General features: G+C 40.2%; 3 protein-coding genes across 3 annotated transcripts; 1 reads left to right on the top strand and 2 right to left on the bottom strand.

Annotated features, from left to right (window-relative positions):
* Positions 1-3,212: 3,212 nt before the first annotated feature.
* On the bottom strand, positions 3,213-5,264 carry LOC122669191 (ABC transporter G family member 5-like). Its single transcript, XM_043865883.1, has one exon. The coding sequence runs from the start codon at positions 5,243-5,245 to the stop codon at positions 3,338-3,340; it is 1,908 nt and encodes a 635-aa protein (XP_043721818.1). The 5' UTR covers positions 5,246-5,264; the 3' UTR covers positions 3,213-3,337.
* A 3,430-nt stretch (positions 5,265-8,694) lies between these two features.
* Positions 8,695-11,915, bottom strand: LOC122668173 (disease resistance protein RPM1-like). The gene is made up of 4 exons (XM_043864769.1): positions 10,746-11,915; positions 9,087-10,594; positions 8,827-8,879; positions 8,695-8,708 (listed from the first exon to the last, which is right to left on the bottom strand). Exons 1-4 carry the CDS (start codon positions 11,913-11,915, stop codon positions 8,695-8,697), a joined length of 2,745 nt encoding a protein of 914 aa, XP_043720704.1.
* A 632-nt stretch (positions 11,916-12,547) lies between these two features.
* LOC122668174 lies at positions 12,548-14,722 on the top strand. Its single transcript, XM_043864770.1, has 2 exons — positions 12,548-12,875; positions 13,002-14,722. The coding sequence occupies exons 1-2, from the start codon at positions 12,548-12,550 to the stop codon at positions 14,720-14,722; spliced, it is 2,049 nt and encodes a 682-aa protein (XP_043720705.1).
* Positions 14,723-18,412: the final 3,690 nt, after the last annotated feature.

The raw sequence follows: 18,412 nt of genomic DNA on the forward strand, positions 1-18,412 counted from the left end.
GCATATAGAAAATGTATTTGTCTATTATAGCTTTGAGATAAAGACCAATGATCCATCTTGAGGCATGTGCAGCTAGAAACTGGATTTATCTGTTATGGCTAGAGGATGAAGACCAAGGACCCATCTTGCCCAAAAATAGTTTCTTCAAGCTCTACAAGTACTTAGAGGGGGGGTGTCTAGCAGTAAATGACTGTGGCAAAGGTTCTGTACTGGCTTTGAGTCTGATCCACAATAAAAGACAGCTCGACATTATATTAAAACTAAAGGTTTTCTATTCTGCACACAGCAGAAAACATTATGTAATCTGCACATTTGTTTGTGCCATGTGGAAGGATGATAATTGGCAATTCAGACCTTTGGATATTTAGATAACGTCCTTGATATACCAGTTGTCAAATCTTTTAACTCAAATTTATTCAAGTTTCTCTCATGTATTTCCATGCATTTTTCAGCCATCCTTGTCTTGGCATGACTCCTCCTATGGTCCTGATTTCTTCCACTGTTGGGATTCTGGTTGATTAAAAACTCAGGTCACCTTTAGATTGATTGCATTTTATTGCTTGAACTAAGTAAACCTTAGAAACCAAAGTGATACTTTGCATCTGTAATCTAACTTGAAGCTCATATTGTTTCCCCCTAGCATTGCAGAAAGAGAAGAAATGGCCTTACAATTGCTATAGTGGTGAGTAACTGAAATATGCACCACTCATGTATTCTAACACATTACTTACATAAAATTGGAAATCTTCTGTTCTGCAGGTGGGTGGGTGGGAGTTACCTGGCTTATGATGGATGAGGTAGCTAGATTTGTTTACAACTAGTAGGAATTTAAACCTTCACCTAAATTTGTATAAATTTCTATTCTTTCGGTAAAGCCGATTTTATTTAGACTCCGCAGTGGCGGGGTCCTCGTGCACTGGGTACAATACTGGAATTACCTTTTCTATGATTGCTCTACATCAGAATTAAGTTAAATAATTATAAATTAATTAAATTAACAGGATTTCCGACATTGAATATCTAAAGATAGCTTAATTTACACTTGAGAATGTCTGAAAGGGACCTTGTAAACCTGCTACTTTGGAGATGTGGAAATAGTTAGAACTTGGAATTTACTGCTACTTTGGAGATCTGGAAGTTGACAGAACTTGGAATTAACCTCTTGTTTACAAATAGAAATTAATCACTTCAGTTGCTGGAATAGAATATTCAATTCGCCATTTGCTATGAGAAATCACTCCTGTTGTAGGCAGTATATGATGGATGAAAGAAAATCAGGTAAGCTACAAGTTGGTTGCATTAACTGCTATGGCTTCAACTATCCAAAGCTTAGAAACCAAACTAATATCTCATCTGTAAACTAACTGAAGCAGAAATTATTTCAGTTCGACAATACTTTAAAAGAACTTTAGAATTTGGTTCACCAGTGATTCATTGCATTGTTAGGGTTGGGGTTGGGGTTAGGGTTGAGTGTGTCTTGTATGCTCTGAGTCCACATAATTATTGTTGAGTCTGTACTTGTAATTGGGGTGGGTTTTGGGTCCATTACATGTACGGGGTAAAATTTTAATTGTGGGGATTTTGTAAGATGGAGAGTGCCAGAGTGGTGTATAGAGTTTTTTTTCTTTTCTGATTTGATAAAAAACTCTGATTCTTTTGGGTGGATATACGCATCATGAAGAATCATGTTAAATTTCTCATATTATGATAGTTTGTTTGATTTCTTCCTGTGGTTGCTCATTTGTCCCCAACATGCATAGAATCGGAATAGAAAAATTACTGTCAAATTTTGCGTGCCCAGAAAGAAGGATAAGTGCTAGTTCATCAAAGCACACAGGAAGCAAAAGAAAAGATAAGGATAGGACTAAAGACAATTTTGTCTTGCTGAGAAAACTAATCAAGATTTTGTCATCTTTTTCTTTGGGAGGAAGAAAATTTTTTTTCTTGGACATCCTTCTTCCTCTGTTACCTAGTTCCTTCAGTCTCTGCAAAACTTTTTGAACTCTGTTTATATGAGCAATGGATCTTTTCAGCCAGAAATCTTGATATGGCAACTTACTTTGGGGCCCAAAATAAATCCATGAGTTGCTACTTCAGTCAATAATTGTCATGTGAGCTTTAGAACAAGAAAGCAAAACAAAGTGGAGTGGGTGAGAAGACAGATGAAGGGTGCTAAAGAGAAGTAGAGAACACGCATGGAGAATAAATTTTCAAGTGCGCCCAAACCAAATGGGCCCTTAAGCCAATAATATGATTTGGATTGGTCTTATTGTCTGCAACTGAAATAGGGAAAATCAATTGGCAAAGAAGTTTAGGGGTAAACCACCTATAGAAAACCTTGAGATGTTCTACCCAAAATTTGCCACTTGTAGTGATGACATGGCGTATCCAAACTATCTGGCTAATTCCATGTGGCATCCTTCTGATTAAGCAGTTGTTCAATATCTCATTCGTTTAATAGATCTCTAATAAACCAAGAGAAAATAGGAACCCAAGACCTTCTGGTAGGGTGGGGTTTTAACATTCCACATCCATTCAAAAACGAACAGGTGTTGAGTGCAGTCGTATGTGCCATTTCTTTTGTTCTCCACACCTTTTTCTTATCTTTTGTTCTCGGCACCTTTTTCTTGGACTCCAACGTACAATGCTCGACACATGTCCCACCCACTGTCATTTTCAAAGTGTATTGTAGGTATTTCTCAAAGCAAAAAGGATATGGATTGAGAGTTGCTTTCCTTTTCTTGAATGTTACGAGTTTCCGCCTCATGCCTAGAGTCCAGTTCCTCTGCACGTACGTGTAGATGATCCATTCTCCACGTGTGAAGCCTCTCTGAACTGTTTATACGAAGTGTACCACGTCCATGTGTTAACAATCCCAAGCATGGTTATAAGAATCAGTATCGAATTGGCCAATATCAACCAATATCAATTCCCAATTGGTCCTAGATCAGCCAAACCAATCCAATCCATATCAAATTATAGAAAACATTGCAGGTCGATCTGTACCAATACGGACCAATATTGGGTCGACATGGATCGATACAAGCCAATATTGTTCTTATCCGAAGTTATATGGACTGATACAATGCCAATCTTGGCCAATAGAGGGCCCGATCCTTAAAAAAGTTGTTTTTATGATCCGAGAATGAGAAATCAACCTAAAATGCATTTCAAGAATACATACCAAACATAGCCTAAGAACAGAAACAAAAAGAGAGACATTGATGAATCAATCAGTAAAACTGAGATTTTAGTATTACATTTCTTTCTTTTTCTATTTTTCATGCTTTTGAGAGAGAGAGAGAAAGAGAGATCAGTACCATGTGACATGATTGATTCAAGCAAGGCCTCCATTGATACTTCTGCAAGAGCACCTACACCTAAGGACGACATAAGAGATGAATCTGTAAACCAAGATGAAGCAAACCATGACCACCACATTTCTCCATCTACTCTCTTCCCCAAGCCCTTCTTCCCTCATCACATTCTCTGCATTCATTACACACTCACCAAGCAAGTATTCCAAACACTTCCCCTTGCCAGAAAACTCATTTATCAAAAACCCTTCAAACGGATACTTAAACAGAGATATATAATGCATAAGAACCCAATACTTAGGCATTCCACTCTTGGGTATGAAATATCCAGAAAACAAAAAGAACGAACCCATCACCCCTGAAATCACAGAATTCCCAATTATGAAATTGGGCACCAGAGCAGTGCAACAAACCACAACCGAGTTAGCCGTGTACAGAATCAACCATATCAGTAGCAGAAAATACATGAAAGCAGTGAAGCTCCGGTTCAAACCCACAAGCCAATACAGAGGAGCAGAGAACAAGAAGGCCAAGATTAGCAGAAATGGCAGAAAAACGAGCCCATTAGCAATCACATAAGATGAAACCCTATAACTCCCGCATGAGGTTTCTTTCATGAAAATCTCCCTTTCTTGAAGAAATATGGGGAGAGCTTCTGTGCAGCACGACAGCAGGAAGGTCAGTACGAATGCAAACAAACCTACCCTCTCTTCAGCACCTGAAAAATCGTCTTTGAGATTATAAAAGATGGAACCCAATACTAGCCCTACGATCAGCATCTGGATCGTTCTACAAGCGAATAGCTCCTTTGTTCGATACACGTTCTTGGAAAACCTGTGTGTGAGTATAACCGTTTCTTTCAATCTCGAATTAGCAAACCTGTAAGGAAGATCGATTCGAGCATTAGCGACGGTTTCTTGGAAAAGTTGTTGTAGGGTAGAATTACCGCTTCGAATTCGTGACGGTTGTTGTGACAGTTGTGGCAGTTGGAGTGTTTCGACGGCGTCGATAGCGAACTCAACGATGTTGACCTGAAGAGGTAACTGAAGATCCATGGACCGTAAATGGAGGCTCAGTTGGTCGACGGTGCCGTGATGTAAAACGGCGCCGTCAGCCATCATGATAATGGAGTTGAATAGCTTCACGATTCTGAACCCGGGTTGATGGATGCTCAGGATTATGGTCCGACCGCGTGTCTCGGCCATGGTTTTCAACATGTCTATGATTTGCAATGCTGAGGTGCTGTCAAGACCTGAGGTTGGCTCGTCGAGGATCAAGACGTTGGGGTCGTGAATTACATCAACGCCGATCGACACGCGCCGCCTCTCACCGCCGGAGATTCCGCGAACCAAATCATCTCCGATTCGGGTTGATGCAACGTGAGTCAAGCCGAGCTCGTCCATCAGGGACTTGACCCGGGAGTGTAAATCGGCCTGTTCGAGCTTGAGCCGGAGCTTAGCACTGAACGTAAGAGTTTCTTCAACGGTGAGGAGTGGGAAGAGGGTGTCTCTTTGGGTGACGTAGCCGGAGATTTTCTTGAAATGGGTTTTGTCGATGGGTATCTGGTTGACAAGGAATGAGCCGGTTTGAGGGGTGAGTCGACCGGCGAGGACTTCTAGAAGTGTCGACTTCCCGGCACCGCTTGGACCGACAATTGCGAGTATCTCCCATGGTTTGGCTCTGCAAGTAACGTTCTTGAGAACGTGCCGGAACTCTGGTTCGGCTCCTGTGGTTTCTTGTTCGAGCTGTTCTTCTTGTTCTTTGCTGCTGCTGATGCTGAGAACCTTAAATGGGTATCTAAATCTTCTTCTTTGGTGGGTGTAGATCTTGTAGTTGATGCCCACTGCTTCTATCTCACAGCCTTGTTTCTTCATTGAAAGTTTTCTTTCCTTGAATGTGTCTCTTTGCACTGAGCATCTTAAACTCATGAACCTGTACTTCACCTCGTCTCTCCATTAGTTCTCTCTATTCCAATAATGACCATTGTATACTTACATGGTTCACGTGAACCTTTGTCTTGCAAATTTGTTAGCAATTCCGGTTGTTTACATATAATCCACGTGCACCTTGCTGGTGGTGTACCATGAAGGGTAATTTTGGTAAATTACCCTGGCATAGAGTCCACCGTGTGACTCTAAGATACGAGTTAGAAATATATTTGTTTGAATTTAAGTTCTTTGTTCACATGTCAAGTTTCAAGTCAAAGTAATGCGAAACTGAATCGTAACTACATGAAGACCTTACCAAAATGTAAATTCGTTGCTTAATTAGGAGTGATATATATGATATGGTAGGTCAAGAGGCATTGAAATTTGGGGGTCCCATCCTGAATTTGTCTCACATGGTATTTATTGAGAAGATGGGGTTAAATTTGTCATTATAATAACACTTTTTTTTTTTTTTTTTTTTGGGTGAGAATAAAGCAGCAACACAGAAGTACGAATGGAGTTTTGGAAACATTGTTAAAACCTAGGGAAGTGAGCTGGGGGAGGCCGTGACCTGGTGGTCCCATGTAGATTCTGGCTGATATCACATAAAACACTGAAACCTTATTTGTGGCTAATATTTATCGAGAGAGATTTCTCACTGCATATGTCCCCACTACTTTATGTAAATTACCAAATAAGTCCTCTATGACCTGGATTCAATAACTTCCAAGGGATTGGGTCTTGTTTGGAGCCCGGCCCAAATAGAAGACCAGTTAAGCCAACGAACTGATTAAACCAGAAAGAATACTCACCAACATCCACTAATTTAGAGAAGAACCCAATCGCAGTCCCTGACTCAATATATCGAACCTACATTCCAAGGCCCAGGTTCAGGTAAAATAATGGGCCGGATCAAGGGTGGACCAAATCCCTAAAATGAAAAAGTCCCAATACAAGAGGGGCAAATTTTATTTTTTTGGGGGGGACGGGGGACGGAGGAAGATGAGGTGGCAATGAATCTTTCTTGTGGACAAAACCGGGTGAGGAGAAGCTTTTTTCTGTGATGGCAGAATTCCTTTGCATTGATTTGGCCACGTGGTAACCAGAGGGAATTTTGTCTGGACTTGATATGAACCTCCCGTGAACTCTGGTTAGTGGGGCCACTTGGCCCAACCTTTAGAAGAAGTCCAAATGACATTCAAACTATAGCATCCTCAAACAGAGACCAGCCCGTGACCGGTGAGCCCACTTCCACTCAAAACTCCCAACTTCTCTAATGCCCTTATACCACTCAGGACTCGTTTGTTTGCGGATTTGTTTGAGGGGTACCTACGGGGAGGAGAATTGGGGTGGAAAAGTCCTAATGTGCATTTTAAAATCCCACCCCAAATCTTATTTGATTAAGTTGGGGGGTGGAATTTACAAAAACTCAAAAAATAATATTAAATATTTTGTCTGCTGACGTGACATTTAAAAATCCAACCCCTATCTTATTTGGTGGGACTTTGATTACTGTTAATGGGAAAAGTAAAAATCTTACCCATGTTTCCCAACCCAATACTGTGGGATCTAGTCCCACAACATTTCCACCCCATTCTAAACAGCCAACTTTTTTTTTGGGTAGTAAATAGCTCCTAATTCATAGTTATGTCAATGTAAAAATTGTCTTGTAATTAGTTTGGTTTCTTCATGTATTGATTTAGGCAACGTTTGGTATGCATTCCAATTTTGCATTCTCGGATGATAAAAAAACAGTTGTTTATATCGTCTGAGAATGCAAAATAGACCTAGAATGCATTTTTTTTGGATCTATCCTATTCAAGGGCCCACAGGCCAACTACAAGGTAAGGAGGGGAGAGAGGGGTGCTTTTTTTTGGCACAATATGCAATCTTGGATAATCGAATCCCTTGACCTCCTGGGGGCATGCACTCAACTTGCAAATGCCTCCAACCAACCGAGCTAGCAGTTGTTTGCAATGTTAATCATTATAGCAAGAATATTATAAATAGAATTTATAACATAAATAAAACATTTATTTTTGTCCAAAGAGAGGAAAGGAAACTTTTATTTCTATAATAGAAAAAGTAAATGGACTCCAGGAAGCCCATGTTCATCATCAGGAATGAGTTCGACAAAAGCAAAAGTACTGGATTTTCTTCACTGAGCCGATGCTATAAGCAAACTCTCCTCATTTGAGCTAGAATTCTTCTACTTTTTATTAGAATTGTTATGTGCATCTGAGGAAGAGGTGGGCAGGGATCCTTTAGAGCCTGTATGACAACAAAAGAGTCAAGATTCGATAAAATTAGTTTAATGTTGATACACTACATGTGTGTGTGCCATTTTGTCCAGGAGCGTGGCTCCTGCATTAGTGTTGGAACCAATACGGGCACACACAAAAGCATCAACAAAGACACAATTTCCACCCTTCATGGAGTTGGGTGGTCATTTTGCCCTATCTATTGGGATTGAAATATAAACTTATTTCGTGCTTCCAAATACCCTAGATTATGGTGAAAATTGGAGATATATTCGAATCCAAGAATAGCAATACTGGTGGGTGGTTGAGGTGACGAGCAGGATGAGTTGGAATCAAGGTTTTAAAACATGTAATCGGTGATGGAAGCAGTCAGTGTCGATTCCAATTCGATTCAGATCAGAATCAGCTCATTCGGTCTGAAAAACCTCTACAATCGACAGATCCTAGGAATATTCCAACGATTCTGGTGTTCTTATCCAGGAATCGGCCGTATTGACTCATCAGAAATCAAGATCGATGACCGCCAAATCTGATCTGAATCGGACAACCCCCGATCTGATTCACCGATTCTAATTGAAACACTAGTTGGAATGGATTGGAGGTGGCAATAATGGTGGTCACAGGTGGTAGAATAACCCAATTTGATCGCCATAATCTATAGAATGCTAGATCAAACTTGAAATTGGAGGCTCAATTCAAGTGCATCTCTACCCACCAAAAAAAGGCTTTACAAACCTACTATTGGTTTCCGTGGCAAAGGCATTCCAAACATGGATTTGGATCCTCGCAGCCGCCTGCCCGTGCGGTCGGTGTGCAGCCTCACACAGGTAGGAGCGAAATGACCACCCTACCCACTGACCGAGCACCCTGCCCGAGTGGGATCCATGTGGAGTCCACACCCTGCCTGTGTGAGGCTGCACACCGGCCACACGGGCAGGCGGCAACAGAGGATCCAAATTGTCCAGACATTAGTGTGTGGAAAGTACTTAAGAGTTATGCTGTATGCCTATATCTGACTGTTGGATATGTAGGAAATGTTCTAGTTTGGATGCAGATTAAACCGAAACTGTGAAAGTGTTTATAAATGATTGGGTTATGGTTTCAAAATTGAGGCCGTTTAATTAAATGGTTTAAACTAAACCGGACCGTTTAACACCCTTAGGTAGGGGACTCAAACACGAGACCAGCCTAAGACTCTGCCGCTACAAATATTAGCACAAACCACCATAGCAAGCTGATGTCAGCGCACGTACACATTACACACACGTGCAGGCATGCAACAACTTACAGAAGTTAATTGATTGATTGATCAAAACTCACCAGAAGCCTCTGAAACTTCTTCATGCTTTGTCATGTGCTTTTGCTCGGTGGCTCTATGGAAGCAAAGAAAGAAAAAGTTGGATTAAAACATTACTTCTAAAAATTAATGCATAAATTTTCAAAATTAAGAAGACAGAATCATTTCAGGGAAGAGTGTACAAAATCCACTTGTTAGATTGCAAGAAATTAAAGAACATGATATATATATATATTGTATCATTATGATTGAATCCTGAAGGTTATAGCTATAGCTAACTCACCCGAAATCATGCTTGAATAATGGAATGCTGCGGACCTTGAAAGAATATTTGGAATCTTTGCCAATCTTTTCCATCTTCTCATTGAATTTTTCATCCATTCCTGCAACCTTCACAAGTTGGAGTTTAAGGAGTTTTTCAAGGTTTTGAGGCGGCTCTTTCAAATCCGGACAATGCCCAAAGGAAAGATACTCGAGCTTTTGCAGTCCATTTATTTTCCAATTCTCTAGATTTCTCAGCTGGAAAATGGACAGTGTCTTTAGCTCGGGGAAACCATCAGTATCACAGCTTATTTCCTTTACTTGGAAAGTACTATTAGCCAGGCTGAGGACCATGAGCTTAGGAACACGTTGTAGCATTGGAAGAGGATCATCTGTGAATAGATTATCCCACAAGAATAAGCAACAGCGGTTTTGGAAGCAATTTATAGCAGAGTTTAAGGCCTCAACCGAACCACCAATTCTTAATGTATCGAGATTGGTCATGGAGCGCGCCAAAGATCCCATATGTAGGGTCTCATTTATCTCACATCTTATAGATAGTGATCGGAGGAAGTTCATCTTGTCGATGGAATCACAAAACTTTTCAGAATCAGCTTCTGCTACTCTTCCAATGGAAAGTTTTCGGAGTTGGGTCCATCTTCCTAGTTCCTCTATCAAGTCAGTAGTAGCTCTCACACCTGCAAGTGTTTGGAGTTCGAGTAATCGTTCTTCTGCTGTCTCCTTTCCTAGTGGCATCTCCACAACTTCTCTTCTAAAAGAACTACAGAGATATATGTGCCGCAGTTGAGGAAGTCGGGACACGCAATGGGGCAGTGTCCTCAGTTTTGTCTCTCTTACATCCAAGGTGTGTAGCTCATTTAACTGTAACAAGGAAGCAGGAAGCTCTCTAATTCCAGTTCTCCTCAACCCCAGGTATCTCAAACGGATCAGATTCTTCAGAACAGAGGCAGGAACCTCCTTGAGGCTTGAGCCCTTCAGTCTTAGATATACTAGAAGTACTAGAGTACTCAAACTGTTTGGCAAGGTTTTGATATCTGAGCCATCGAGATCCAAGTCCAACACTCGTAAGAGTTGAAATCGACGCATAATTGAGGATGGTAACTTACTTATTCCAGAGATAATGCAAGAGCGTATGCATGGAGCATCATTTTTATCTGATGCTATTTCTTCAATGCCCTTACCCTGAATGGAAAGGAGACGCAAACTTGGGATACCTGCTGCAATTCGAGATGATCCATTGTCTGTGGCTTGAACCAAGACTCGCACATTGGATCCAATGATATCAAGCGCTACTCTGCGAATCTGATCATCAAACTTACAAGATTTCAGATCTCCTTTAACATCAACATGTCCCGGTTGAATCAATTCCCTGTTGATGAGCTCTTGTAAGTAGGCCATGGAAGTCTCTATTGCTGTTCTCTTTGAATTTTCCTCCACCAAGCCTTCAGCTACCCATAACCGAATGACCCTCTCCAATGGAATCTCAATGTCTTTGGGGAAGATACTTAACTATAAGAAGCATGATTTAAGAGGTCAAACCAATGCATCATAGCTGAGCAATATTTCTTTGAGTGTATCATCTCTAGAATATTCATCTAATCCCTCCAATTGGCTAAGACATTTTTTGCCAAAATTCGGGGTTTCTGTTTTCCCGCAGGACCCCAGCAAGCAGCCGGATCACAAAAGGCAGACCACCTGATTTTTCGGTGATCCTTCTTGCAATCCCTTCTAGCTCCAGTGGACAACTCCCGGGAGGCTCTGTGTCTGTAAACACCAGTTGGCAGAAAAGATCCCATCTTGTTTCCTCTTGCATCAAGGCCTTGAGGTGGATTTGGACATAAACTTGGTTCACCTTAGCGTCGAAGTTCCTGCGATGTGGGAAATTACTTGTGAAAACGATCCTACCATGGTTGAAACTACTTGTGAAAACGATCGGTCCAAGTGGAGCAACTTGACCACCAAAGGGGAAAGCAGGTAAGATAACACTCCCCCATATTTTAGAGTCTGAAACACCGTCAAGAACCAATAAGAATCGCTTCTTAACCAAGCATTTATTGATTGCTGATAGTAAGGTTTTTTGATCCATCGTCTCCAATGTGTAGGGAGGGGATCCAAAGTAGAATTGGCGTAACATCTCCCGAAGGATATTCTCAGGTTGGGAAGACAAAGGGTTTGAAATCCAAGCATAACAGTCGAAAAATTTCTTTACTTCCTCATTCTGGTAGACATAAGTAACCAGTCTGCTCTTCCCAATACCCTTTCTCTCAATCACACCAATCACTTTGAATTTTTTGTCTCCATAATTCAGCAACAAATCCTCAATCCTATTCACAACATCAGCATGGATAAGCGTTGCATTTGTCCCAGTCGTCATATCATACGCTGATGGCCTTACTCCATATTTTATAGAACCCAACGAGGTTGAGGAGCTCTGTTCTTCGGCTTGAGTACTCTCAGAGGCATTATCTGGAACAGATGGACTGCCGTTTGTCTGAATTTTTTGGATTTCTTCACCTAACCCAGGCAATTCCTTCAATTGCTTCTTTAAATTTCTTTGGAATATGAAGAGAATAAGCTGATGGTGGCCGAACCCCAACATTGGTGATCTCAGGCTCAGGATTAATATCATAATATAATCGACCTTGTCTTCCAAATCCTTAAGTGCTTTTCTCCAGGCTCTTACATCCTGATCTCTAAGATTCACGTTCGTGTAACTTAAACTGCGTATGATATACTCGAACTCCTTGCGCACTTCAGGGACAAGTAGACGGGGGTGGTGCAGGTAATACTCCAACTTCTGCTGTAAGAGCATGGCTGGAAGCAAATCCATCTTTGCCTCTTTGAGCTTATCAAAGGCGTTGGGAATTCAGAGTTTCAGTTCAGGTATCAGGATCACCAAATGATGAAACTCTGCCAGCAGGGAGAAAGAGAGAGACCCTGAAACCAAGGAAAACATTAAAACAAAAAAAAAATAAAGAAATCTATGTGATCATGAGCTAGCCACAAGTAGGAACACTTAAAAAGTCTTGAATCCAAACCTTATATGGATTTGTGTAGTTTTCACCCTTAGATAACATGAACACATAATGATCCATGCTCGCCATGGATCTCTGGAATTGTTTCCTATGCAGCCCTCTTGTTTGATTTTGTTTTCGTTTTTGTTTTTGGGATTCATATTTGAAAAGTTGAAAGCTGTGAAGCCTTTAATTAAAGCTCATTTGGGTTTCTTTCTTTGCAAAGAGGAAAACTTGCACACACCAAGTGTGAGTATGAGGGCCCTAGGTAGGCTTTTTACTTTTTCTTTTCTTCATTTTAAAGCAAAGAACTGAGAACAATGAAAGACAAAAGAAAATGGATCATGAAGAAGAAAAGAGACCAATGTTACAACAACCCCTAAAGTTTAATAATATGTCCAAGCAAATAAACGACTAAGAGATAACAAGTAGTAGTAGAGCATTATTCATGGCACTGAAGCAAAAAAGATTGAAGAATTTCTGGAACAAATGGGAACTCGAAATCTCAATTCTGTTAAGCTTGCTACTACAGATCATCCTTGGTCTCACTGCAAACCTTAGAAAACGAAGATCCTCAAAATTGGTGGCTTTTGTTCTGTGGATGGCTTATCTAGCTGCAGATTGGGTTGCCACTTTCTATCTAGGCATTATCTCAAGCATCCTCAATGATTCACGTCATCAATGGTATAACCCTGATTTTCTCGCTTTCTGGACACCATTCCTTCTTCTTCACTTAGGTGGCCCTGATACCATCACAGCTTTCTCCTTAGAACACAGTCAGCTCTGGTTGTGCCATCTTCTTGGCCTGATTTTTCAATTTATAGCTGTAGCTTAGATCTTCACAAGGTCACTAAAGACACAGAACAAGCTCTTTCTCCCTACAATTTTTGTGCTTGTTGCAGGTGTTCTCAAGTATGGCGAAAGGACTTGGTCACTCAAGCAGGCTAGCATGGGCGGACTCAGAAACTCTCTGATTAAGAAACGTGATGCAGGGCCTAATTACCCTGCTGTCATGGAGGATTTCTCATCTGATCTCAGGGCAGGCAACCCAGGCATGTTAACTGTCCGAAGGCAGAACCAGAATCCACCTGAGTACTCAATAGTCTTGGAAGACCCATCATCGAATTCCATTTCTATTGACCCAAAAGATCAACAAAAACTACTATATGGAGCATATCTCTTCTTTCAAACCTTCAAACGTCTCTTTGTTGATCTGATACTCACATTTCAAGATCGGCAGTTCAGCATGTCCATCTTCTCTCACTGCAATTCAACTCAAGCTTACAACATGATTGAGACTGAATTGAGCTACGCATATGACATACTCTACACAAAATCACTCGTAGTTCATACTGCCCAAGGTTACATCTTCCGTTGGATCACTTCCTCTTCAAGTCTCATTGCTTTCTGTCTCTTCTTCTATAAGCAGCAACATCATCAATTCAAGCACAAAGACATCGTTGTTTCGTATATATTACTTGCCGGGGCTTTAGTGATTGAATTTGTCTCAATCGGAATGCTGATTTTCTCAGATTGGACAGTTGTCATGTTACAAGAGGCGAAATCAAAATCAAAATCAAAATTAAAATTGAAATTGAAATGGAAATTGGCCGAATGGCTTGAGAAGCCAGTCTTCCAAATCATTTCCGCAGTCCGTCGGTTCAGCAAACACCGCTGGTCTAATCAAATGGGTCAGTACAGTTTGTTGAGCTATATAGTTTATCAGCCCAAGCACTTGAAATTGGACAAATTTCAGGATATCTTGGGGCTGAAGGAAATGTGCAATGAGTACAGTTACATCAAATACAAACCGGTAACTGACGATTTGAAGGAACTAATCTTCGGAAATCTGAAGGAAAAATCCAAAGAACAGGACAAGGGACTCAACACCCGCAAAGGCCAATGGGCAATGAAGCTTCCCAGGAACTGTTCATTGCCGGAATGGATCATCAATGCCGAATTCGATGAAAGCCTTATTATGTGGCATCTATCCACAGAAATTTGCTATAAGTTGCAGAAAAAAAAGGTGAATTCATCAATAAAAGAAGATGATTCCTCAAATCAGAAAAAAGAAGGAATGTTGCCTGATCATCGTTTAGCAAGTAAAGCTATATCACGTTATTTGTTGTATCTTCTACTTTCACGACCCATTACAATGTCTTCCATAGCAGGATTAGCGGCGATACGACATGGAGATACTTGCGAAGAAGCTAACAAGTTCTTTGAGGAAGAAAGAATGACCAGATCAAGAAGAGATAATAAGTTTTCTGAGGAAATTGATAAGTTTGAAGCTATCAAATCACTAATGATGGTGCATACTTATGTTCGAGCTCAGGAAGTGAAGGGAGACAAAAGCAAGTCCATATTATGGGATGCAGTTGAATTAGCCAGAAAATTGCAGGAATTGCCTGAAAATGAAAGGTGGGAGATTGCAAGTCATGTATGGATTGAAATGTTGTCTTATGCTGCACGTAATTGCAGAGGAAATTACCATGCTCAGACTTTAGCTGTTGGAGGAGAGCTTCTCACATTTGTGTGGCTTATGGAGGCACATTTTGGTATGGGAGGACACTATCAAATAAAATCTGGTGAGTTCAAAACCAGCTATACTGAAGTTAAATGAGCAAAGGAGCAACACAGAAATGCTTTCATTTTGAGATGCATGCTTTATGAATGTATTATCTCCAATAAAAGAAAGGCAGAAAAGAGTGTAATAATCTCATTTCTAGCTTAGAAGTGAAATAAGGTTTTTTTGTGCTTGATTAGACTTGTTCATGTGTGTTTTAGCTAATGTCATTCTTAATTATCACCCTCCTTTTGTTGGTGTTAAAACTAACCTAGGTTCTAAATCTCATTAGTTTTCGATTTTTGGTTTTGGCCCGAGATTTTTCAGGTTTCCTAAGTTTCGACCGAGATCTAATCGAAACCTGATATTTTTCTGGGGCCAAATTTTGAAATATTCTGGGTTGGTCGAAACTATCTAAATTGGGCAAAATTCGGTATTTTTCGGTCAAAACTACCAAAATTGAGCTGCTCGAACTCCTTGAAGGTCGAAATTATCAAAAAATGGTTAGAACGTGGTATTTTTCAGTCGAAATTGGTCAAAATTATTGAAATTGTGCTGGTTGAATCCATCGAAACTCATCAAAACAGGTCAAAACTTGGTAAATTTTTTTGTTCGTCAGAACTACAAAATTGGGCAGTTGAAACTCGATATTTTTTTGTTAAACTTGTCGAAACTACTGAAATATGCAAAATATGGTTGAAACTGGTCTAAACCTGGTACAATCCAATATTGACCTTAGGTTTCATCTCAAAAAGTGTCAAAACCAAAATATCTCGATCGAGACTACAAGTTTCGACTGAGATTTAGTTCCATGTTTATGAGGCCAGAGACTGGGCGGGCAGGTATTATCCATGGATCAAATTCAGGTGCAAAATAGCTGCCACTTGAAAATTATGATATACCTCTTGAGCCACAGCAGCAAATCGGCCATTAATGCACTATATATACAACCTTAATAAGTGATTCAAAGAAGACATCACAAGGGTTTCTAAAATACACTATGAAATATTTTTGCTGCATTGAACTAGTCTCAGCAAGACGGCAATTGAATACCACCTCAAGGTGATTCAGAGAAAAAACATCATAAGAATAACCCATCAAAACTTTAAGAGTAAATTACTCTGACCTCCCCTAATCTTTCTGACAATTACTCAAACCTCCCCTATCTTTCTGACAATTACTCAAACCTCTCCTATTTTTCAAACTCGGTAGATTTTTTAAACAAGCATTGGAACACTTTTATATATGTAAAATTTTAGGGCTCATGTTTTCTATGCCGCAGTGCAAGGTGCGCCCAAACACATGGACCTGTCATTCAGGGGGTAGGGTGGTCATTGCGCCCACCGCCATTGGATCTTTATCCTCTCAATTACACTACCCGTACTTGACGTCAAGAACATCTAACAGAGGAAGCAGAAATGACTATCCTATCCTCTGCCCGAATACACTGCCCAAGGTGGGATCCACGTGGGATTCACCTCCCTCTATTAGATGTACTTGACATCAAGTACGGGCAGTGTAATTGAGAGGATAAAAATTCTATGTCTGTTCGCAGCCCCGAGCAAAACATTCTCCCAAAATTTTATAAAATCAAATTTTTTGAACTGCAAATTTTCAAGTAAAATTTTACCGCTTAAACAAACAAAGCATTAGTAAAATACCTGATGTGACCAAAATTCCCTTACACCTTTCCGTTTCTTCTTTCTTCTTCTTCCTTACCCAATAACGAGTGCTGGATTTGTCCTTACTTGGATTGAATTGATTATTGTCGCCGATTTCGTCATTGGGTTGAACGATTTGAATTCCTTCTTCTTCTCTCTTGATATCCATTTGTTAAACCCTAATCTCTGGAATCTGGATTTGCCTTTCTTCTTCTTTCCCCATCAACCCGATCCCAAGACCCTTGCCCTCCACCCGATCTACTCTCATCTACCACACTGCCCTCACCCTGCTGTGTAACCCCTCCCCTGCCATCGCCCACCTCCACTACTGCCCCTGCTGCAAACCCGCTTCGGTTTCGGTTCATTATTATCTCTCTGTTGTATACTCTGGAGATGAACCATTGTCTGTGGCTTGAACCAAGACTCCCTCATTGGCCCGTGTCCCACGCAGAGAACACTGCCCCCCTCTATTTGATTTCAAGTTTTCTCACAGATGTAATTCAATATCAATGATCTAATAATATACATGAAGTTTCACACCTCCAAAAAATCATCAAAAGAATATTAGTTCCTCATATTTTTTTGTTCTTTTTATTGGCAAAAAGAGAAATTTGAGGGAGCACTGGACAAATCAAAAAAAGAAAGAAGGAGAGAGTTCATTATGAGGGAGCATGACCCCGATGTGTGTGTGGGGACAATGGGAGCTTGTGGAAGCATTAACATGGTGGGTATTTCTGTCTTTCATGGAGCCAGATGGTCCATGTGTCCCCTCTACGTCTGGACCATACTAATTAAAAATAGCAACGACAAAAAAACAGAGTCTTACTGTACAGATTTTAAACGATAAAAAATTGCAAACGGATGGTCAAATAAAAAGAAAATAGAAATTGGTAGAAAACGAAAAACGGATGGTATAGGTTTAAATGTTTATATTTCAAAAAAACGAAACAAAAAAAAAAAGCATCATTCTCATATAAATTGAGGAATTTTTTTTAAAAATACATATTTCTATTTTTGATATCCGTGCATTGACCTTGAGTTGAAAATAATATCATGAAAACTGTAGCCCTTCAAGTCTTCTTTATGCCTGTGAAAGAATCAGGTCAAGAGGTCAAGAGGTCAAGAGGAGAGAGAGAGATATAACCAGCTAAGTCCAAGGTCTTAAAAAATGCCAAAAAAAAGGAGAACGTAAAAAACGTTTAAAACAGGAATGTTTGCCGTTTGCCTTTTACCGTATATTTGAGAGGCATACGACAAAACATGTTTAAAACGGAAGTTTTCAATGCATTTCTGCTAACAGACTTTGGACACAACGCGCACATTCCCGCACAAAATTATTTTTCCCAAGAAATAATTATTTATCCTCATCGGTATACTTGAATAAAGTGCAACCATTGATCACCCTTGGTATTCAAGCTTCTTCAGCTTCTTCTTGAAGTTCTTTCAAAGATTTGACTCGTCTCATAATGTACCTCCAAGTTCCAACAATAGAAACAATATGGGGCCAGTATTGAACTGTCTTCGAATGCATATGTTCTTTTCCAAAGGATGATACATCAAGAGTAGGGAAGTGATATGATCAATCACAGATTAAGTTTATTATTTCTCGAAGCTAAGGTAGAACAAATCTTAAGCGGTAACTTTGCCTAGAAGTATAGATTCAAGTGCCATTAGAATCATCATATTTTTCAATGTGCTTTGAAGATGCATTTGAGTCATGCGGAAGGTAGGCAGAAAGAGGCTTCAAATCAAGAATGCGAAGGAAAGGAGATTCCAAGATTGGATCCACGATGACATCATTTAGTACAGACTCCAAAAGCTCCTCCAAAGAAGCAACAAAAGAACTATCAGCCTTACACTGAGGGGTCATACCAGACTCAGAAATCAGAATAGGGGGAAAGAGGCATAATAAACTCTCCCTTCCACAGGAAGGAATTGAAGGTTGCTCTCGATTAATTTAAAAGTATCTTGTGTCTTTCCTCCCTTTAATATGAGATTATGAGTATATATGCAACCCTTTATGTGACCACATTGCACTTCCAGCTAGCCTTCCCCTTTCCAAGCTTCCTTGCCGATGGGTTGTGCT

This window comes from Telopea speciosissima, chromosome 7 (genome assembly GCF_018873765.1).
Source record: "Telopea speciosissima isolate NSW1024214 ecotype Mountain lineage chromosome 7, Tspe_v1, whole genome shotgun sequence".
Taxonomy (NCBI): Eukaryota; Viridiplantae; Streptophyta; class Magnoliopsida; order Proteales; family Proteaceae; genus Telopea; species Telopea speciosissima.